Source organism: Castor canadensis, chromosome 12 (genome assembly GCF_047511655.1).
Source record: "Castor canadensis chromosome 12, mCasCan1.hap1v2, whole genome shotgun sequence".
In the NCBI taxonomy this organism is placed as follows: Eukaryota; Metazoa; Chordata; class Mammalia; order Rodentia; family Castoridae; genus Castor; species Castor canadensis.
The window spans coordinates 125855055-125878830 of NC_133397.1; the positions used below are offsets into that span (position 1 = coordinate 125855055).

The window sequence follows — 23776 nt, forward strand, 5'->3', positions numbered from 1 at the left end:
CAGCCATATTCACCATCTCCATTCACTCTCCCCCTCCCAGTAGCACCTTCCCACTAAAAGGAATGAAGGACAGGAATATAAAGTCTTATAAGTACAAAAATATGGTAGGTGGTTTCCAGTTCCACATGTACATGTACAAATCTGAACAGATTGAAAAACCAACCCTGTTTCTTGGATCTGTGAAGGAGGGGAGGACTCAGGACAAATCTGGTGCCCTGAAGACTGAAGAGATGGATAAGAGACTAAAGGGAGTCCTGGCTTGTTGCCACAGAGACTCACTAGTGACATAAACACATAGGGAGCCAAGAAGAAGGCAGGAAAATCAGAACTGTAGCTGACAGATTGTCACAGGGTCAGTGCAGACAACTCGGACAGTTTGAAACACTAGAGGAAGTTGGCCATTGGGAGTCACCCACAATGTTGTGAGATTTACTTCCTGAAGCTGCACAAAAATTTCACAGTAAATATTAGAGAAAAATCCTCTCTGGCTTCCAGCAGAGGGAAGGGGAAGGGAGCAGAACCTAACTGAACAGGGGAAAAGAGATGCCCAGCTCCAGTCAGCTCTACCCCTCCACATGGGAGAAGGAAATGCAATTCCAGCCTCTCTAGTAATCCTGTCCACCAAAGGAAAAGTCCAGGGACATTTGTGCAGTTCACTGCTCAGAAGTGAACATTGCTTAAAGACCTAAACATAGGACTGGGGAGTGTGTCTCTCCCCACATTGCACCCCACAATACTAACTGCCTGTTTGTAGCAGTTCCTTTTATCTGATATGCCATGTGTGGCTATCAAGAAAAATCCTACAAGACATACCAAAAAGCAAAAAAGAAAAAAAAAGTACAACTTGAAGAGACAGAACAAACATCAGAACCAGACCTGGCAGAGAAATTGGAATGAGCAGATTGGAATTTAAGACAACTATGATTGATAAGCCAAGGGCTTTTATCTGTAAAGTAGAAAGAGCTCAAGAAGAGCAAAGTAAGCAGAGAGACATTTATCCTAAAAAAGAGCCAAAAAAGTAGATAAAATACTTGCAGAGAAAGGAAGAATGCCCCAGCTGGGCTGATTAGTAGACTGAACTCAACTGAGAAACTCTCTGAGATGGTGGAATATCAACAGAAATTTTAAAAACAGAAAAACAAAAAGAACAAACAAGTTTTTAAAAAACCAGAACAGAATAGCCAAGGACTGTGGGGGTAACTACAAATAGTGAAAACGTACAGAATAGGAACTGAGGAGGAGAACAGAGATAGAAAAGAATGGGATAATTATTTTAAACAATACAGACTGAGAATTTCACAAATTAATATCAGACACTAAAACTCGAATCCAAAAAGCCCAGAGGTTACTGTGTAGGATAAAGACCAAAAAAATCCCTAGACTTGGGCACGTAATTTTTTAAAATCTGAAAAAATCAAAGTTAAAAATTCCTAGAAGAAGCCTGAGGGAAAAACACCTTCCTCAAAGAGGACCAAAGTTAAGAGTTATATCTGACTTCTCAGAAATGGAAGCAAGAACAGGCTGGAGTGAAATATTGAAAGCTTGAGAGAATAAAACCACCACGGCAGAATTCAGTGTTCTGCAAAATTATCAGAAGTGATGGGGACTAGCCAGGATTTGTGGCTTGCCCTATAATCCCAGCTAGTCAGGAGGCAGAGGTTGGGAGGAATGTGGTTCCAGACCAGCCCTAGCAAAAAGTCTGTGAGATCCCATCTCAACTAATTGCTGGAGCACCTGTCATCCCAGCTACCACAGAAAGCATAAATAGGAGGATCATGGTTCAGACTAGCTGGGGCACAAAGTGAGAGGCTGTCTCAAAAATAACCAGAGCAAAAACACCTGGAGGGGTGACTCAAGTGGTAGAGTACCTACCTAGCAAGCCTAAAGTTTGAGTTTAAACTCTAGTACCACACACACACACACACACACACACACAGAGGAAGTGAAGGAGATAAAGGAGATAGCCAGGCATGGTGGAGGTACACACCTGCAATCCCAGCTACTCGGGAGGTGGAGATAGGGGGATTTCAGTTTGAGGCCAGCTAGGCAAAAAAATAGATTCTATCTCAAAAAAACAAAAAACAAAAAACAAAAAAACCAGTTCGTTAGAGTGTTTCTGTAGTCCTAGCTACTTGGGAAGCAAAAGTAAAATTCTCTTGTTTTGAGGCTGGTCCAGGCAAATAAGAACCTATCTGAAAAACAAACTCAGAGTAAAAGGACTAGGACATGGCTGAAGTGAGAAGCCCTGAATTCAATCTCCAGTACCACTAAAAATTGGGGGATGGAATAAAGACTTTCTCAAGACAAAGAAATATTGAGGGATGTAGCTAGTAAGTTTGTTTAAAGTAATCGTGACAACAATGTATTTAATTATGGTTATTACATATATGCATATATATGCTTATGTATGCTTATATATAAGTGAAACAAATGACAGCCATGACACAAGGTTCAGGAGAGAGGGTTAAAGTTATTTTGTTATTATTCACACTACCTAACTTGGGTTAGTTGTAAATGTATATTGTAAACTCTAGGGAAAACCCTAAAGGAACATAAAAATAGATATGTAAAGTAATAAAGAAAATCGTATAAAATGCTCAATTCAAACTACAAAAGGCAGAAAATGAGCAGAAGCCAAAAATGAACTTGGGATAAGAAATAAAAAAAAATACATCTGACAAATATGGTAGCTATTGATCCAACTGTAACAATAGTGACTTTGATCTTCAGTAATCTAAATGTACCAATTCAAAGACAGAGATTGTCAGAGTAGATCAAGAAATAACTCAGCTATATATTTCTATAAGAAACCCACTTTCAATATAAAAAAACACACCTACAGTAAAAGTAAATGAATGGGAAAATCTCACATGCTAACGCTCGCCTAAAGAAAGCAAAAGTCAATGTATTAATTTCAGGTCATGCAGACTTCAGAGCATGGGAGAGGGAAGGTCCAGCAGCAAGAAAGTCAGCAGAGGTGTGGGTGAACTCAGCATCACCATCAATCAGATGGTGTAATCCGGGGAGTCTTACACTCTCCATCTGACAGCAGCAGAGCTGATTCTTCTCAAGTTCACAGGGAACGTTCACCAGAATACAGCACAATTATGAATATAAAACAGACGTTAAAACTTTAAAGAATAGAGGTCATGCAATGTCTTCTCTCAATCCACCATGGAATTAAACTGGAAATAAATAGTATAAAAATAACTGGAAAATCCAAAAGTACATGGGGCTTAAACATACACCTGTAAATGGTGCATGGGTCAGAAAAGGAATATCAAAAGAAATGAAATAATATTGTGAAGTAAATGAAAGTCAAAACACAGTTTACCAAAATTTGAGGAATGTTATAGAAGTACGTTTCATATATATATATGTATATATGCATGTATATTTATATATGAAAGTAGCATAATGAAACCCACAAAAACTATTGAAAGGAGTGGGCAGGTGAGAAGGTGATTAAAAAAGAGTAATATTGATGGGGTGAATTTGATCAAAGTACATTATATGCATGTTGTAAATATGACAATGAAATATCTTTGTACAATTAATTTATGATAATAAAATTTCTTTTAATTTGTGGCATGCAACAAAAGCAGTATTTAGAGGGAAATTTATAGCATTAAATGCTGCATATATTAGAAAGGAAGAAAAATCTAAAACCAATAATCTGTGCTCCTGCCTTAGAAAATTAGAAAAAAAGAAAAGAAAATTGAAATCAAAGTAAGCAAAAGTAAATCAATAATAAAAATTAGAGCAAAATTCAGTAAAATTGGTACCTGGAAATCAATAGAGAATACAAAACAAAACAAAAAGCCAGTTATTTGAGAAGATCAATAAATTCACAGCCTTTATCTGAATGAAAAAAAAAAAAGAGGCACAACACAAGCCAGTAAAATGAGAAGTGACCGAGTGGACCTTGCTACAGATCCCATGACAATTAAGAGGATAATAATGGAGTACTGTGAGCAGCTGTTTGGCCATACATTTGATAACCTGCTTGAAATGGACCAATTCCTTGAAAGAGACATCTGAGAAAAACTCACATGAAGAAAGATAATATTACTAGACCTATATCTATTAAGAGTTGAATTAATAATTAATGTAAAAAAGAGAGCACCAGGACTGGATGGGTTCACTACCAAACGATTAAGGAAGAAATTACATTCATTCTCTGTAATCTCTGCTAGAGGAGAGAAACAAGAGGAATATTTTCTGATTTATTCTGTGAGGTTAGTATTGTTCTAATATCAAACTAGACAAACAGTTTCATGAAATGACAGATCAAAAAGAGACAAAATGTGATAAACCAATATTTCAAGAACTAGACACAAAAATCCTCAATGAAATATAAGCAAATCTACTCTAACAATGTATAAAAAGAATTACATATCACAACCAAGTGGGATTTACCTCAATTAGAAAATGAATCAAAGATCTTAAGAGGGACTTCAGCAAAGAACATATACAGACAGAAAAACAAGCATATGAAAGAATTGTCTACATCATGTCACCAGGGAAATGCAAATTAAAACAACCATGAGATACCATTACTTACCTATTAAAATGTCCCAAATCCAGAACACCTGTAACACCAAGTTAGTTCTGGCAAGGATGTGAAACAAGAGAACTCTCCTTCATTGCTGGTGAGAATGCAAAATTGATTTGGCTTCTTTCACACAAAACGAAATACCCTCTTACCATATGACTCAGCAGGCACACTCACTGGTATTTACCCAAAGGAATTAAAATTGTATGTCCACTCAAAAACCTGACGTGGATGTTTATAGCAGCTTTGTTCATAATTGCCAAAACTTGGAGGCAACAAGATGGCCTTCAGTAGGTGAACTGAGAGACTCTGGAATTCATGTAGACCATGGGATATTACTTAATGCTGAAAAGAAATAAGATAACAAGCCATGAAAATCCCAGAGGAACCTCAAATACATCAGTAACATCAGTAACTGAAAGAAGCCAACCTGAAAGGACTAACGGTTGTATGACTGCAACTGTTGATGTTCTTGAAGAGGCAAAATCTATGGAAATCATTAAGTGGTTGGTAGATGGGCAGAGGGAATGGTATTACAGGTGAAACACAGAGGACTTTTAAGGAACTGAAAGTACTCTGCATGATAATTTAATGATGATACTGTCCAAACTCATAGGATGTGCAATACCAAGAGTGCACCCTAATGTCAACTCTGGACTTCAATGATACTGTGTCAGTGCAGGTCCATTCACTGTAACAACTGCACCACTCTGGTGGGAGATGCTGATAATGGGAGCTCTATGCCTGTGTTGGGGAGAGAGGCAGGCAGCGGATACATGGGAAATCTCTATAGCATCCTCTTAATTCTGCAGCAAACGTAAAACTTCTTTAAAGATTGAGACCATGTTTATGACAACTGCTACTGCAGTATGACTACCATCACATGTACAGTGGCACACTGCTCATGTGTGTGTGGCAGTCATGGTAGTTTCATATGTGCATTGCTGCTTACAGCAAGTACTCCAGTCTTCACTGGGATACAAATAATAGTAAGAGCAATCCTTCCTTCTACAGACATTTATTAAATGCATGTGAGATGATAGGCAGTACTGAACCAAATGAGAAACTGAAAGTGAACAAAATTTAACATATTCTCTCACTGTGGGGAGTAAGAAAAAGAATGGTATAAGAAACACCCATCTCTAGTAGAGGTCAGTGAACCACACTGGAACGCCCATGCACTGGTGATTCTATCTCTGAGAATATTGAGGGTGATATGACAGAGGTTAGTCCTGCATTAGAACTTTAGAGAGGAGACATTCTGTCAGAGGGCTCAAGTAGTGGAAGAAGGTAAAGAATGGAGACCTAAGAGTACAAGTGGTGGGAAGAGTGTGCAGGGCATTTGGCTTCATGTATCAAGATAAGGGGACAGCCAGGTGACATGGGGTCAGTTTATAGAGGTCCAACACTGCCCTCTCTTCTTCTCTGTGTTCATGGTATATCACGTCACTCGTTCTTGATTACTTATTCTTTTCTTTGGTTATATGATTTTCTAGTCAATTCCATCTGCCTGTCTGGCTTTGAGGCTATTCATAGAACTACAGTTAAATAATCCATTGGCTAAGAACATAGAAATGAAGATAGTCTCTGAGAATTAACATAATAAAAATTGACACATAATTGAACAAAACTCACCATCTGTAAAAGTAAACCCATAGGTTTTCTTTAAATGTGTGACTAAGGAACAGCGAAATATTATTCAGAGAAAAAATATCACAGCCAGACAATTCAAGCTTTGTGTCTGTTCTTATTGGCCATACAACTAAGTCATTATTTAACCTCTTGAGATAAGTTTTTCCTTACCTATAAAATGGAGCTGTTAATTGCTGTCATGTTGTTCTAAAGATCAGAGATAATGCATGTTAGTTCTTACTGCTCTTCTCTAAAAATGGCACCAGTTAGCTTTTACTACATTGCAAAACATCCCAAATTTAGGATTGAAACAAATGCTAATTTAGTTCACAATTTTGTATGTTAGCAATTTGTTTCACCAGGCTAAGCCACATGGCACCTCTGGTCTCATCTGATCTCACTCAATCTATAGTGGAATTCCAGGTCGGCTAGGGGCTGACCTGTCTAGGATGCATATACTGGATGGCTCATCTGTGCCATGAGGTGGTCTTACTGCATGCTAGATGGAATTTCAAGAGAGTAAACAATTGAATCCCTTGATTTGGCCCTGGAACAACATCACTTCTGCCATGTTTTATTGCTTAAAACAAGTCACAAAGTCAACCCAGACCCACAGTTGGCCAAATAAACCTCCTGTTTTGATGAGAGTGGCTGCAAAGGGACTTGGTCAGAGAGAACACGCCTCTTCAATCCTTCTCAAGGGTTTGGGGGATGTAAAGCCAACTAGACTGTCTAATGTAAATTGAAATGATAGGAAATCAATATGTTATCATCTTGATGCAGTAAAGAGGAACTGAGACTCAAAAGACCTGAACTTAATCCCTGCCTCTGTTGTTGACTAACTTGATCCGGTAAAGTGACTTGAATTATCTGTGTGTTCTCTGTGTAAGGCATTCTAAATGCATGACTATTGTGGGAAATAAATGAGATAAATATGTAAAAGTGCATGGTCATCACAAACATGGAAACAAATATAATGAATTATTCTTCTTCAATATAAAGCATACCTTGTAAATTATCAGAGGTTCCTGAACCCCTTATCTTGTACCTCCTATCTGTCCTTCTCTCATTGGAAAGTAGAAATGAACTTACTTTTAGATATTAGAATTGGTAATAAAGATATGCATCCCCTAGAATTCCTTCTATTTCAATATTCCTTTAAGGCCAATATTTAATGAGTCCCAATTGCATACAAACTATAATGGTAGGTGCTCAAGATAAATAAATATACAGGTCAGCCCCCCAAACTTAGATCATCTTTTAAAATATAAATATGTATTTAAACAATTAAATGTAATATAACAAATGTTATACCAGAGCAGCTCAAAGGATCCTGAAGGATCATAGAAGTAGGGTACACAGAGCAACCAGTGCAGGAATGGAAGCAGAGAAGTCTCCCAAGAGGCAAAGTCCAAATGAGGAACAGGAAATTACAAACAAAATGATCTCAAGTTCAAATCCAAGTGCTCAACTGACTTAAAGCATTGTTTTCATCCCTCACCTATATTCCTTAATCCCCCAAACCCAGTTGTTACCTGCCTTTTGCTCCATTTCCCATGAGTATAACCATTAATTTCTCCCAAAGCCAGCCAGGGTGAACTTTCCAAGCTTCCTTAAATACTGCTCACTCTACCTATAGTACTCAGTCTTTTTCTTACTAATCAATTTCCAATAAACACTCATGAATGATTTCACTATCACTTATGACATCACTTTTGTATGGAGCCTTCCCTGATTCACACAGGTATGCATGATTACCCTTTCCTTTCTGGTTAGTGTGGATAAATTTTTTGTATCAATGTCTGTGTCTCCTTCATTATGCCACATGTTCCTGGAATGCAGGAGCCATTCCTTATTCATTCAGATCAAAGGAACAGACATATGGTCAAGAGAATGCAGAATCCATGTTACATTCAGAAAGTAAAGTAATTTGTTGTGGTCAGAGCAAAAGTGGCATTGTGTTCTTGGGTAGCCTATTAAGAATACATTTCATCCCAAAGTTGGATTTGAATTGGAAGTCTGCTAGGAGGAGGTTTGTCTCTTTAGAAGGATCTGGCAGGTGGCACAGGCTGAAGTAAGAGACAAGGCAGCTAATTAGGAAATTTCTGTAAGATCTGGAGGAGTAATGGTGATAGTCTTCACTGAAGCAGTCATGAGGAAGAGCCAGGGGCACTGACAAGAGATATTTGGGAAATAGACCAGAACAGTACTTCTCAAACTTTTCTGTGCAGTAGGTTCATCTAGCACTCCTTGAAAGACTATGATGCAGTCACTCAGAAATCTTAGGATTATTTATTTATTTATTGGTGGGATTGGGGTTTGAACTCAAGTCTTTGCACTTGCAAAGCAGGTGCTCTACTGCTAGCCCCACACCTCCAATCTATTTTTCTCTGGCTATTTTGGAGATGGGGTCTTACAAAGGATTTGCCCAGGCTGGTCTCATACTATAATCCTCCTGATCTCAGCTTCCCAAGTAAGTAGAATTACAGGTGCAAGCCACCAGCACCTGGTTTGGGATTATTTTTTAAGCTCTATGTAATTTTGATGCTCAGTCAAATTCAAGAACCAGTGGACCAGTGAGTAGTTCGATGTAGTGAGTTGGATGTAGTTGGGCTAGTGAGTAGTTGGAGCTCTCTCATCAGAGAGAGATAAAGAAAGGAAATATCCTGTTAGTTTTCTAATTTGGGACAGAAGGGTAGAGCATGAACACATTTAATACAGAGAAATAAACAAATTTAGGGTGAATAATTTTTTAGTTTTGATAGGTGCTAGAAGGTAGTTGGATATGCAGTTCTTGCACTTAGGAGAAAGATGCAGGTCGGGTGTCCAATTTATGAATTTTCTGCACATGGTTGGTACTGGAAATCATTCTGAGTCTGATGTCTAAGGAAAGTGTAAAAGCAAGATGAAAAAGGACCATGAGTAATGGGTGGGGCAGCCATATGCAGAAGATGGGCAGAAGTAGAGAAAGGTGCACCTAGAAGAGGGACGTTAGGCAAAGGGGCATCTCCAAAGCTCAGGAGGAGGAGGCTTGGGTTAGCAAGCTGAAGTGCCGCAGACAGGTCCAGTAAAGATTTAGACTGAAATGCATCTAACATATTTTGGCAAGGCCATTGCTAATCTTTGTACCATCAATTCCTAAGGGTAGTGGGGACAGAACTTAGATAAATATGTATTAAGGAGTGATTAAAGGGGGAGAAATAAATAGCGATTACTCACTTTCCTGGGATGGTCCACACATGGAAGCTCTATTTCCCTCCATCTTGGTGGAAAACATCTCTGGATTTGATGGAAATTGTGTGTATGTTGTTCATATTTTTCTATGTTAGAAATACTTGCATAAACAAGACATTTGTAAGCCCCCAAAAAACCAAAAATAATGAATTTTAAGATAATTTTTAAAGACATCTAAGGATACTATTCTCATTTATAACCTTTAAATAAACAAGGAAGAAATAAAACTTTAAAGGCTTACAAATTTCACTTGAAATATCCCACAGGAGCACACACACCAAACTCACTTTCACTATATTTAAAGTTTGAATGTTGTATAGTTAATTAATATTTAATAAACATATTTTCTTAGTTTAAATGTCTTTGAAAACCACACATCCCATGCTATTTTTCATCCTCAATATAATCCCAGTGGTGTTAGAAAAGATTTTGTTAAATTGTTTGACAAAACCTCACTCTGCTACCTGTAATTTACACTTGTTCACCTCTGCCACTTTGCAGTTTTTCCTTACTAAAAAATTTACCTTGTCTTGAAGCTGAGTTGTTGACTAGATTTCCAATGTCACTCACAGCCCCGTTACAGAATACGAAAGCAGTGTGGACAGTACATTTCACGGCATAGACTTTAAGTCTATGGGGATATGACAAGACACCCTGCTTGTAACCAACTGCACGTTATGTTGTTCTTTTGTATTTTTGTTATTGTTTTATTATTATTATTGTTTTATTATTGGGGTACATTGTGACATTTACAAAAGTGCTTACAATATACCTTAGTTTCTCCCCCTCCATCATTCTCCTTTATCCTCCCTGCTCCCCATTCCTGGAATAGTTTCAACAGGTCTCATGTTTCCATTTTCATACAACTGTACATAGCATTTCCACCACATTCACCCTCCTACACCCTTCCTCATATCCTCACCTCTTCCATTGGTACCGACTCCAGACAGGACCTGTGTTATCTTCCTAGGCTCCATTTTTTGAAAAAAAGAGACATTTTTATTTATTTAATATATCTATACAGAGAGTTTCATTATGTTCTTTGCATTAATTTTGTGTTTGTTTGGCACTGGAGGTTGACCTTGGCCTCATGCTTGCTAGGCAGGTGACTCTGTCATTTGAGCCACTATACCAGCCCTTTTTAAGCTGGTTATTTTTGAGCTGGGGCCATGCTTTATGCCCAGCTAACCTAGACCTCCTATTTTTGTTTCCTGTGTAGATGGGATGACAGGTGTGCCCAGCCCCTGGTTAAGATGGGGTCTCTCAAACTTCTTGCCCAATCTGAACTTGACCTACAATCCTCCTAATCTCTGCCCCCCAAGTAGCTAGAACTATAGGTTTCAACCACTGTGTCTGACTTCTTCACCTTAATTTTTAATACATAAACTTTTTTGTAATTCAGCTTGAGAAGTTCTTTAATAAAATTATTGTATTTGTCCCATAAGGAAATGAAGTTATCAAATGTAAAAAATGACCATTAATTTTGATTCTTTAATTAAAAGTTTTTAAGGGATGATAGTGGAAGCCAATTAGAACTGTGTTCTGCAGAGTACATGTTCATCCATTGTTTTTTAACTTTTGTGCTACATTTTCATGGAGGAAAAAATAGACAGAAATTTATTCATAAGTTATTATACTCAGCATTTTATAATACTTCAAATGCTTTGTATAAAATACTATATAATGTTTTTATAATACCTTAATGTTCACAGAAACTAGATGTTTGCACACAAAGAGTATGCATTTTCTTGTTAGGTTCATTAGCGAAAATCAAAGTCAAAACTGAAAAACTCCAAATTAAAAGTACTATCTACAAAACCCAATCCAATGTCAGAATGGCCTTTCATGAAACACAGCAAATTTTCATGTCTGATGCACCAAGAAGAACCTTGGCAAAGTGGCTGTCAACTCTAAGGCAAGCATTTTACGCCCACCCTATGGTCCATGTTCTGACTTGGTAAATCACTGTATGCCTTCTTTACTAATTACTCTTATTTCCCCCAATATTAGCAGCACTTAATAATGTATTTGCTTTTTTGTCCTAGTGATTGTACCATAGCCTAGTAAATTTACTTACCCCGTTTCTCTTCGATGACTATTTCTTGATTTTTGCTTGTTTTTCTTTTTATTTATCTATTTATTTGGTTTGGTTTGATTTTTGGAGATACTGGGGTTTGCACTGAGGGCCTCATACTTGCTAGGTAGGGACTCTACCAGTTGAACCAAGCTCTTAACCCTCATATTTTTATGCTTTTTGCCTGAGGCTGTGCTGGGACTCCCATCCCTTCTGACGTAGCTGGGATCACAGATGTTCACCATAGTGCACCAAGATGATACTTTCTTACCTTCATCTCTCCATCAGACCCTAAACCCTCTTTCCTTAGTTCTCTTTATGTTCATTGCCAGATCTTGCTTCCTTTTTCATGAAGAAAATTTAACACAGCAAAGTGATTTCACGTTCCCACACCAAATCTATAAACCTGAGTATATCCATACCTATAGTTCTCTCTGTCTGTAGTCCTCCTAACAATCCTGTTAAACTAGAAATGATGACTCTGCCCCTTTTCAAGGCCATTTCTACTTGAGCTCTGGATTTATCATCTTTTGCCTTCTCAAGAGTTTTTATCAGATTATTTCCCCCAGTGTAAAATCATATTCAAATATGGTCCATTAAAAATATCTCTCACTAGACTTCCCACATCACTTCATCCATTGTCCCCATAAAGCCTTTAGGGAGATGTGTAGACCACCTGTCTCTAAGTTATATTCTGTTCACTCAACCCATTCCAGTCTTACCTCCATCCTTGCTGCTTTAATGACAACCCTCTTGCAAAGGTTAGAACAAGTCTCTGTATTGCCAAATCCTACAGACTCATCTCTGCCTCTCTTCACAAACTCTCAGAAGACTCATCACAGTTGGCTGCTCCTTACTTTTTGCAATTCTTCCATCTCTTGGCATAATATCATATTCCCCAGGGACTCCAGGTCAGTCCTTGGCCTGTTTTTATTTATCTTATTTCTTTTCCTTTGTGAAATCACCTAGCTATAATGTGTTAAAGTTTCTTTAATTTATACCTTCATCCTAAACCTCCCATGAATTGTAGATACATGTGTCCAGTTAACAAATGAGTTTTACACTGATGGCACATTTACTGGATATTTTATATGAACAGTATTGCAATTGAGCCTCTCTATCCCCACACTAGTATCTTCACCAGGATTTGTTCTAGTTTCATAAATTGTTTTCATCCCAAAATTCAGAAGATCAGTTCCTTTCACTCTCCTCCTATGAAGTGACCAGAAGCAACATTGGAAATGTAAGTTGAGTTTGTTGTTGTTTTTGTGGTACTGAGGATTTACCCAGGGCCTTGTGCCTGCTAGGCAAGTGCTCTCCCTCTTGAGCCACACCCCCAGCACAGCACAGTCAGATCATTTATCACCTTCTTTTAAGCTTTTTTTTTTTGTAAGTTGTAATGGCCTCCCATTACAACTAAGATAAAATTCAAACTCTCACAGGATTCAAAAGCTCCTAGAGATATGATGACCGCCTGCTTCTCTCATACCATTCTTATCCATGAAGCCCTCTTTTCTTGAACATTCCATGCCCATCCCTCCTCATAGTCTGCCCATGCAGTCACCTCGACCTACAAGGACAGCTCTCACTCAATTCCCCATCCCAGTCTTCAGTGTGAGGTACCTTCTCCTCTCAGATCTCAACTTAGAAGAGAGCCCTTTACTGCCAGTCTATCTGATTTGGTTCTGTACCCCAGACATTTCTCCTGATGGTTTCCTCTGCTATTACTTTCATGACCATGATCTTGATGAAGAAATTACCCTGTTAATGTGTTTTCTTACTTTGGAGGGCCAAAGTCCTGGGCCTCCAGAACCTGGCTACTGGTTCATAATCAGTGCTCAAGGAATTATTGGTTGAATGTTGAGTGAGCAAAGTGTTTGTCAGTGTCTCAACTCTTTGCTTCTGAATCTCATTCAGAACCCAGCACAGTATCTTAACTGATAAGCACTTATAAGTTGCTTAACTGCCGTAGCTGGAACACACCAACAGAGTACCAAAAGAAGTAGTACCAGTCAGGGACAACAAAGTTCAAGTACTATGTAGCATATGGCTTTTTATATACCTCCTCATTCAATGACGTTTTAAAATATGAGCCATATAAAATGTAGCACTAGAAATAGCATAAATCAAGTGAAATATTGATAGAGGGAAAGTTTAATTTGAGAGTATGTTTCAGTCAGCATTTGTTTTTAGTAACATTGCATAGTATTTCACAATATAAAATATCCATCAATTCTCTTTTCATAGGAAGAAAAGTAACCTGTCCTCTTTCACTTGATTAATACTGCAAAACCAAAATGCCAAGGGATTTTCTAATTGTCAAAGAAAAGCTAAATTATGCTCAGTGTCTTTTTAGTGTTAATATCTTTTAGCTTGACTCTTAGAAAAAAATCCCAGACTCTTTCAATAAAAAGTAAAGTAATATTTTGGTAAAATGACCAAAATTTCTATGTCCTTGAAATAGAATGTTGCTATACATTTTTACAAGCCACCTGTGGTTTTAGATATTGATATTTAGAGACTTCAGACTAATCATCACATTTTATGAGTCTGAATCCACCCAGGTTAGGCTAGAGCTGTATGACAAAGCTATAGCCCCACCCCTAATTATCACTTTTAATCAGTCTGAAGTAGCATTTACTAGTTCTCATGTAAAGACACACTTGTGAGGCAGTGGCCTTGCAGGTGACTGCAATATGGATCCAACCCCTTCTCTGGTATCCACTGTCTCTACTTTCCAACTGTCCTCTGTCTCTGCTCTTGTTTTGCCCCACACCTCAGTGTGGCTTAGCTTTGGGCAGGGTAGGGAGGTAAGTAAGTGAGGAGTCAGAAGTCACTAGCAGCTCTGGACACATTTAATTCTAGTTTAGGGACTAATGAGAAAACAAACCTATGCTTTTGTGTTAGGTCTTTAGTGGGGCAGAGGAACCAGTCACTGTTTTAGCCAAGCCAGCCTGGGTTTCTTTTGGGGCAAGACAGTGAATTTTGTTTTCAGAAGACAGGAAAAGGATAACAGTGTCGTGCTTGGATGCCTAAAGCACACTATTAAAACCTGCCTCTGTAGAATATAAGGTATCTATCTGCCTGTGGCCACCCTCTCCCCAGTGACAGACAGGCTGCCCCAAATCAAATCCAGCCACCTCATCAGTGATGTTTGATGGCACTGATGTGTCTAGGACAATACTCTGGGTGATATTTGTCTTTTTCCTCCTGCCCAATTGTAGTTCCTCGTGATTCTGAGCAACCTAGAGGGCAGATCATGATTTTAACCAACCCTGGCACAATCAATTTCAATTTGGAGCAAATATAGCTTTATCAAAATTAAAATTGCCACTTAGAAAGGAGGAACCGGGTTAGTCACTAGCTTAGAGTATCTATCATCTCCCGCTGTCAGTGGCAGTAAACCTTGTTTCCCTGGCAATGGATTTCTGTGGTCAGCCTCTTTCTAGGGACCCCTCCCACCAGAAGGATCCTCCTCCCTCCATGCTGCCCCATGCCGCCCCTAGCGAAGAGGATACGGAGCCATGTCTGCCATGATTGTGACAGAGCAGTCACCTCATATTTATATAGGAATGTAAATCAAGGGATTATTCTAGCATGTTCAGAAGTGGTTTCTGTGGTTCTGGTTGTTTCTATTTGTCTTTTTTTTTTTAAGCAATGAAACTCCCTAAAAACTTTAGTTTTGGTATCTGAGGACTAGAATCTCTCTTTTTTTTTGAGTCTGTGTCTTTGTATCCGAATCTGTCCTTGGAGTTCTGTTTACAAACCTCAAGACTCTACCCGTTCCCTTAATCCTTACTTTAACCGATGTCAGGATTTTTGTTTTGCTGTTTTTGTTTTTTACTGAAGCTCTACCTTGAGGGCACTGAAGACAATAAAAATATGTCACCTGAACCCAGGATTCACCTCTTTGATTTTTCTTTTCAAATGGGGTACTTAATTGTTGCCTCCTCCTTCTCTGTTCTCCTTCCTTCTCTGTTCTTCCTCCTTCTCTATTTTTCCTCCTGCTTCTTCTCTGTTCCTCTTTCTCCATTTCTTCTTCTTCTCCTCCTCCTCCTCCTCTGTTCCTCTTTCTCCATTTCTCATGCTCCTCCTCCTTCTCTGTTCCTCCTCCTCTTCCTTCTTTTCTATGCCTCCTCCTCTTCCTTCTCTGTTCTTTCTCCTCCTCCTTCTCTTTTCCTCCTCCCCCATCTCTTCTTTCCTCCTCTTCCCCTTCCTCCTCCCCCTCCTCATTTCTATGAAAGGGAGAGTCGCACCAGGAAGTATTAGCTCCAGTCCTGGAAGACCTGGTGTCCCATTTTACCTTCTTCCGTGATCCTTTTTTCTAGCTGAAGGGCATTCCTGAGCTCTTCATTAACTTGGGAAGAGCAGAAAGAGCACTCACTGAAGTGCATGAGCACGATAATGACCCCTTTCTGCTTGCAAAGAAAGCTTGAAATACAACTTTTCACTTTCTTTTGGCCCCTAGATAAAAGGCCATGGGACAAACATGCTCACATTTTTCTCCCAAATTCTCAAAAGTTGCAACTTCACTAGGCACAGAAGTTGAATCCTAAAACAAACCAACAGTGATGATGCTTGCTGGATATTCCTGTATTCCTCATGGACTCTTACCCTCCTGTCTTTGTAACCCTTTCATATCTATCCAAATTGCTATTCTCCTGCCTTCTGTGCCTCATGGTTCTGTTATCTGACCAATGCTCACCCAGTTTCACACATTGGATCTCTGGACCCATCTTCATTTGTTCTCTCTACATATTTTGACATAGGATCCTTTTTTTTTTTTTAATCACAAGGACTGACACCTGCCTTACCCTTGATCATTCTTCATTCCAGCATATATAATAATTTTCCAGCAGTTTCACCAAATGTTTATTTTTCCCTTCCAACCTGAGCTATTGCTTTCTGTTTAACCTTATTAAAAGGGTGAACTGATAAAGCAACCCTCTGCTTTTGGTGACCTCTTTCCATGTGCCAAATGTCATGCTTGTTGATGTAGAGAAAATGACAAAGGATGGGGAGCAGGCCCAGCTCTCTGGAGTCTGGAGTCCACCAGGAGAGACTAAGCAACTCGACATTGAAGACAACTTCTCTCCTTGTTTTCAGAACTCTCTCACATGATGCCAGCTTTCCATTCTTCTCTCAGTGATGTAAATATCCATTACACCTTTACAACTCATCTTTGTGAGTTTTGTACACGTATGTGAAAGGCTGCATTTGGTGAGAGCACAGTGGCTTTTAGTGGACTCTGCCACTAGACTCTGTGCCTCTAGGCTTGACATCAACTCATAGTCTTGAAAGGGAATAATAAAGTAGATATTCAGTACATGTCACTACTGCGTATCCACTTTAGGGTAGCAAAGCCCAACAGTTTAAAGCAAACACTGACAGTCTCACTGCCTAGATCTCGGTCCTGTTTTGTTCCTTAAGAGCCATTCGAGCTGGTAAAGTAGCTCATGTGGAAAGAGCACCACTTAGTAAGCATGAGGTCCTGAGTCCAAATCCCAGTGCCACCCCCCAAAAGAGCATTGTGCCTTTACATCTTGATGCATAGATGTCTTCATCTGCAAAATGGGGAGAGAAAGGAAGTTAGTAACTTAAAAACCCTTAAAAGAATTCCTAGTACGCCATGACAGCTATGTAAGTTTTAACCACTTCTAGTCTTGCTTTTCTAAGTACTATGATCCATATTTTACTAACTGGGAAACTCAGTCCTTTGCAGGGGCTACACCAAAAAGCAGTTGTTGAGTTGGGCTGGGGTTCCATCCTGGACATTCTAGCTTCAGAGCAGGTGCTTCTACCATGTGTGGCCTCCATTACAGGATTACTGTAAGACTTTGTTTACTGTGATTGAAAACTATAATACACTATGAATATAAGAGCTATCATTAACCATAGAGTAATATATAATACATAGCCTGATAAATTATGTTGGAAGAAAATGCTACATTTTTCCCCATAACTTGAACCCTTTTAACTGTACCAGTAGCTATATTAATAAACATTTCCTTGGCATTATAGAATTTAGACAACCTTTTTGCATACACAGATTGTAACAAATTTATGTAATACCCACTGCCACTTTCTGAGATGGCAAACCAGTGTTATCATCTCCATTTTCGAAATGTGGAATCCAAGGTTCAATAAAGTCAAGTCTCTTGCTGAAGTATTCAAAGATAGTAATTGAGAAAATCTCTAGCATATAAATGAAGGCCCAAATGTTACCCTGTGCTGTCCTGTGACACCCTGGTATTTTCTAGTGATTTATTTTTTCCAACTCATTGAAACTATTTTCTAAAATAGTTGACTGTTTTTAATGCATGTGTGCAAATATTAGTATATCTTTGTGTAGAACAGCAGACCTACATGAACTTACATTCTTTCCTTTCTCTTTCTGAAGATTTTGATCGCCAGCATCATGTGTAGTTACAATAAAAATGACTGGATGGAACTCTCCAAAAAGGCTGAGGTAATGGTTTCTTTAAAATATATTTACTTTATTTCTCCTCTCCCACTTTTATTAGTTTTGAATAAAGAGCTGCCATGAAAAATAATACAGTAGGAGTAAAATTGAATTGAAAATGTAAGTTAAAACATTTCTATTATAATTTGTTTACCCTGTGTTTTCATCAAAATGATGGAAATGTAAATTTAAAAGGAATTTATTCTATAAAAGCGGTCCCTTGGATTTCAGACACAACCTAAAAATCCTTTATTCTCTGAATCTATATACTCTATTTGCATATTAAGCAAACTGTATATTCTGATAGATGCCATGATAAAATTTAATTCTACCTTTGAGAGTCTAACTTGATCTTACCTTGCCTTTAGGCAAAATAGTTTGACAGTATGAGAAGAAATTTTGAATATGAAACTCTTGAATATTTAAAATATAAAAGGTTCATTTAATACTATTCTAGTTTGAATACAGCCATGCATAAAATAGGACAGAATGCTCCTGAATGGAACACTAGTCAGCAGGTTTTCCATAATATAAATTGAATCTTGCACAAATGCAAACAACTAACCATGTGCCTCAAATTTGTATTTCAAATAGAAAAATACATTCTTAAAATTGTACTCCTGTGCCCATCAGGCTGTCATGGAACCCAGGCTGACACTCTTAGCTTTTCTCGAAAAGCTATCAGCAGTACAGAGGCCTGAATGTAACAAGACTTTAGAAATAACTGACACCACATCACATAATACTATAATGCTCTCTATAGTGTTCAAAATGTTGATTGTACCTTTTATTTGGGTATTTTAAAACTGTAAGAGGAAAAATTACTTCTGGGACCTAGGGGGGTGAAATTAAACGTGATCTGTAATTGGCTTCGTGATCTTCTGTGCTGGGTTCATTTTATACATGTATTTACCTAATTGACCATGAAATCTTCCACAGAGCCCATGCTTGGAGTGAGCTTTGCCAATTTTAAGCTGACTATGATGAATGGCTTTATCACACTGCATGCTTCTCTGCCTTTCTATAAGAATAAAATACTTTAAAAAATTATTCTCTCTAGTAATGAGCATTAATTTTTAAATAGGTGAATTTACTTACAAAAGAAACAAAAGCCTCTAGTTAGGAACATAATATATAGTGTAAAGATACCTTCCATATTCCATACCTTTCTTAAATAGCAGTTTTATTTATTATCACCTTCTAAATGCTCTGTAGCAAAGTAAATGAATAAATAAATAAGGGAAGGGAGGGAGGAAGGAATGAGGGAAAGAGGGAAGGAAGGAAGGAGAGAGGGAAGGAAGGAAGAAAGAAAGGAGGGGAGGAAGGAAGAAAGAAAGGGGAGAAAAGACGGGAGGAAGGGGAAGAGAGGAGAGAAGTGGGGAAGGGGGAGAATCTCTGTTTTCTCTTAAGTCACAGCAGTCTGTGACATCTCTCTACAGGAGAGCAATCTACATTTCAGGCAGGTCAAGTGGTTCATGATGTCAATTAAAAAAACTCTCCCTATCATCTTTTTTTTAATTGTTGTGCTGGGGGTACGTTGTGCCATTTATAAAAGTTCTTACAAGAAATCAAATATCTCATTGACCCCCTCCATCATTGTCCTTTATCCCCTCTCCCCCATTCCAGGAACAGTTTCGACAGGTCTCATTTTTCCATTCACATACATGTGTGCACAGTAACCTAAGTAGCCTAGGATATCACATGAAGGAAATACTCCCAGGCCTTCACACACCTTGGAGTTAGCATCACAGCTATGCACAGGTACCCAATAGCATTTTCTAGAGTCAATGTCTGACTTTGTTTTTACAAATACATTCTTAGATGCATATGAAAACATTTTCTTGCAATCTAAGAGCCCACAGCAAAACAAACCAACAAGAATGGGTTCCAGCCAAAGTTACTATACTACCTCACAGGTATACTTCTTTGGGGGAGGTAATAACAGCAAGCGACACCCTACCGGCACACTAGTGTGCCAATAGTTTTAAGATTTAGCAAATGACTTGAAGTGGTATATATGCTTTAAGGTCACAAAGTCCCTCTCCTTCTGGTAGATTAATTTTTTAATCAGACAATACTGAGATAAAGAAACCTACCATGGTTTTAGGTATTATATCTGAAAACAGAAATGACATATGTGTAACAGAACAGATATAGCTGACAGGATCAAGAATAAAGGATTACAAGCTCTGTAAGAATTTAAATCTGTGACAGGATGGGTCATTATTTTTTGTTTGTCTCACCAGAGCTTGCCATGTTGTTTTACTATTTCCAGTAGACATTTGAGATTGCATGAGTAGTTCAAAAAATGAACCTAGGTACATTTTTTAAATTTATTAAGCAAATGTTGTTTTAAAAGATAATGTAGGCCTAGCCTGCCTTCCTTATCATATTTATATTCTTTCTGGAAGATTTGTTTTTTCCTGGAAATGGAACCATAGTGAACAAGACCTTTTACTTTAACCTTCAAAGGCACATACTTGAAATGTCCTATACTTTCCTCTGCTTGCTTTGAATTGTCACATTTTTTTGAGCACCATGAGGAAGAAGCAATGTCTGGAAAGTTTTCACAGTTTGTTGAAACTTTTGCTATAATCAGTAGCAGTTTAATGCTCAATTTTCTTGTTCTACATATTTGATCACAGGTTCTCCTTCCTTTCTGGGATATTGATAAGATCTTCTGATTCCATGCAAAAGTTTTATGAAGATGAGGGATGTGTTCTCAGTTTAAATATGTAATTATACATGTACTAAATTGAACCATTACTGGAGCCTTCCAATATTGGATCTTAAGTAGATCTTGAATACATTTTAATAGATCTTGAATACAATTTTCTTAATGTGTTTTAGGCTAGAAAAGCTTGAGTTAATGGGAGTTAATGGGGAAAAAGTTTATTGACAGATTCAGTCCCAGAGTTGTAAGAGTGAGGGAAAAGGGAACATGAGCCAGAGGAGAAAGGAAAGCAAACCCAGAGTGGTTCATCAGTGAGCCTGCCACCACTTCCCAAGGAAATAGAGATGACTGCCATGTCATGTGGGACTGGAAGTACCATACAGAACCATCCTGCCTCACACAGTTGAGAGGAGAAAAAGGATAAGGAATTTATTTACTGGTACCTTCCTGTCTCCTGTAAAATTTCACAGCACAAAGTTGCGTCCTCAGTGGTCCTGGACAACTGCTAGGGGAGATAGACCCCAGACAATGTAATATGGTACTTCATCCAAACCCAGAATCAGAGGGAAGGGTCAGAGCTTCTTGATCTTCGGTCTCCTGGAGCTCCAACTTCAACAGGGATAGTGGAGGATATGATTAAAAGCCAGGTCCCATTTTGAAAAAGGCTGTGATAGCTGACCAAGTAGATTTGAGGATAGCAACAGGAACCAGGACTTCGAGAGAGTGCCACTGGGTAGCAAGTAAGACTGTGAAATTTGAGGAAGCATCTAGACTAGGTATGATGTAATAGGTATTACTACCACTCCAAGCCAAGTATATCTACAATAACTTCATTAACTTTGCTCTCAGTTAATGAAAAATCTTTTCTTCTTTTTAAGTTCAAAGCTCAACTTGATCTAGGGTCTGACTCCTGCCACCTCCCTAATGTTATCTTGGGTTTATTCTCTACATTTTGACTCTCGCTGACTTCTCATTTTGTTGCTGTGCTGGGAATCCAACCCATAGGCCCTCTCTGAGTTATATCACCAGTCCTCCCACTGCTTTGCTTTATTCCTCCAACGCATTCCCAACAGAGAGTTTTTGCTGTCCCCTTGGCCTGGAATGTTCTCAACCCTGCGTCCTCTGGCTAGGTAGATAAACCTCCCTATCCTTCACTCTCTGAGAGCCTATCTTCAGTTTACCATAAAGTTAATGAAGTCAAAGAAGCTTAAGTTTCAGGCCCCTTACTTATACACACACTCCTTCCAAGCCCCTGTACCTAATTTGTATCTATAATTTTTAATTTTACTGAGGAGCATTTTCAAAATTATTTAAGGTTCAGGTTCCCTGTGCACAAACCCCACACTTTTCCTGTGTAACACTGTAAAGTAGTGATTCACAATGGTGTCATTGGGCATTACTAATGGTTTCTCTGTCCTACTTGTCACAAAGCCAGCTCCTTGGGGGTGGAGACCCATATTGGGGTCACCACGTGGAATGGACAGGTGGGAAGACAGCTCAATGCCAGGACAGGGTTTTATTGTGGAAGCGGTCCTGCGGAGGGGGTCCCAGCAAGAGAGCTGGAGCCTACAACCGCTTACAGACTGGGGTTAGATACGAGGTAGGTAGCAAAGTCCCAGGAAGGTCACTAGCTGAGAAAATCCCCAACAGCCCTCTGAAATTCCCAAGATAATGGCTTAAGGGCAAGTCATTTCTTCTAGGCCAGGTGGGGAACTTCTAGTAAATGGTTAAAGGTGGATGTTGATTTTTCTTTAGGGCCAGGTGGAGAGCTTCCAGTAACTCACCTTCAAGGGGGAGGGGGTCCACTTCCAACGTGGCTTTCTTTTGTTCACCCTAACACTGACCATCATTGGTTGGATGAGACAAGGAAAGTTTCTGAAGAGACACAGGCATCAAACAGAGGTAACTACATATTCTTCCTGGCAGAGTCAAAATAAAGTACCTAGAAGCCAGGGGCCTCATCACCAAGCACACAGGGACACAGGCAGAGAAGAACAGAATCAGGGAAATGGACCCAAGCTGGAGATGGGAGGCAGGAACTAGCTTTGCCTCCACTGTGCTTGGGGCAGTTCAGTGTACCTGATCCATCCTAGAGAGGGATTTCCATTATCCGTTTTAGAAAAGGGAGGACTAGATGAAGGTGTTAGAAAAGGTTACTCAGAAAGTCATCTCGCCTCATACGTTTTTTTAACAGAAGGACTTGATAGAGAACCCAAGAATTATGCTTTTCATGCTCCTGCTTGGGCTCTGATGCTCTTCCCTAACTCCCACCACTCATGGAAGCCTTCTCTTCCACTGGGGCTCTGATACATCTCATCAAGTCATCCTCCAGGCAGACATTCTCGCTCTCCTCAAGCTGACTCCCCACCCTGGGCCCTCCTGTCTCCTCCTCAAATGCTCATGGTCACTTACCTTGCTCTGTCCCACACAATGACTTCAGAACTGTATTGATCAGGATAGGGAAAGGAAAAGGGAGGTGAGGAAAAGGGAAGGGGAAGAGAAAGAAGAGCTTTGTATATACTTTGTTGTATATACTGTACAAAGGTCTGTGATCTTGCTGCCATGATTTCTCTTGAGAGTTTTTATAAAATCAGAGAATTTTATAAATTACATCACTGTCACAATTTCAAGAATTTCCCAGAATAGTTTTCTTTTCTTGTCTTTTCTTTTCCCTTCTAAGGAATAGACAATATAAGTAAACATGAGCTACAGTCAGTCCTTTCTGGTCAATTCAGAGCTTCTAGTTGGATGGATGGGAAGATAATGAGATAAATAGATAAATACATGACAGACAGAGTGGAGCTAGATAAATACACAGATAATAGATGGGTAGACAGACACACAGAACTAGAGAGATGGAGTGATAGATAGATAGATAGATAGATAGATAGATAGATAGATAGATGATAGATAGATATAGGATCTGAAGAGCCTATCTTCAGAGTCCAGTTTACCATGAACTTAACAGATAGATTAGATAGATATATGGTAGATAGATAGATGATAGAATTTGTTTACACTCATACAGTGTTAAATTCATTCATTCTAGACATTATTCAAAGTCATTTACTTTCACTAAAGTCATGTAGATCTTACCACAACAACCCTATGAGTTAGTCCCATTGTTTTCCACCTTTTTGAGAT

At 38.8% G+C, this 23776-nt stretch overlaps 1 protein-coding gene across 4 annotated transcripts in view; it reads left to right on the plus strand.

Moving 5' to 3' along the window:
* Positions 1–23776, plus strand: part of Dpyd (dihydropyrimidine dehydrogenase) — a 798376-nt gene that overhangs the window by 520732 nt on the left and 253868 nt on the right. For all 4 annotated transcript variants that reach the window (XM_074050934.1, XM_074050937.1, XM_074050935.1 and 1 more), the window contains one exon: positions 17896–17964. In XM_074050934.1, the coding sequence (XP_073907035.1) occupies positions 17896–17964 (69 nt within the window). The remainder of the gene's footprint in view (positions 1–17895; positions 17965–23776) is intronic.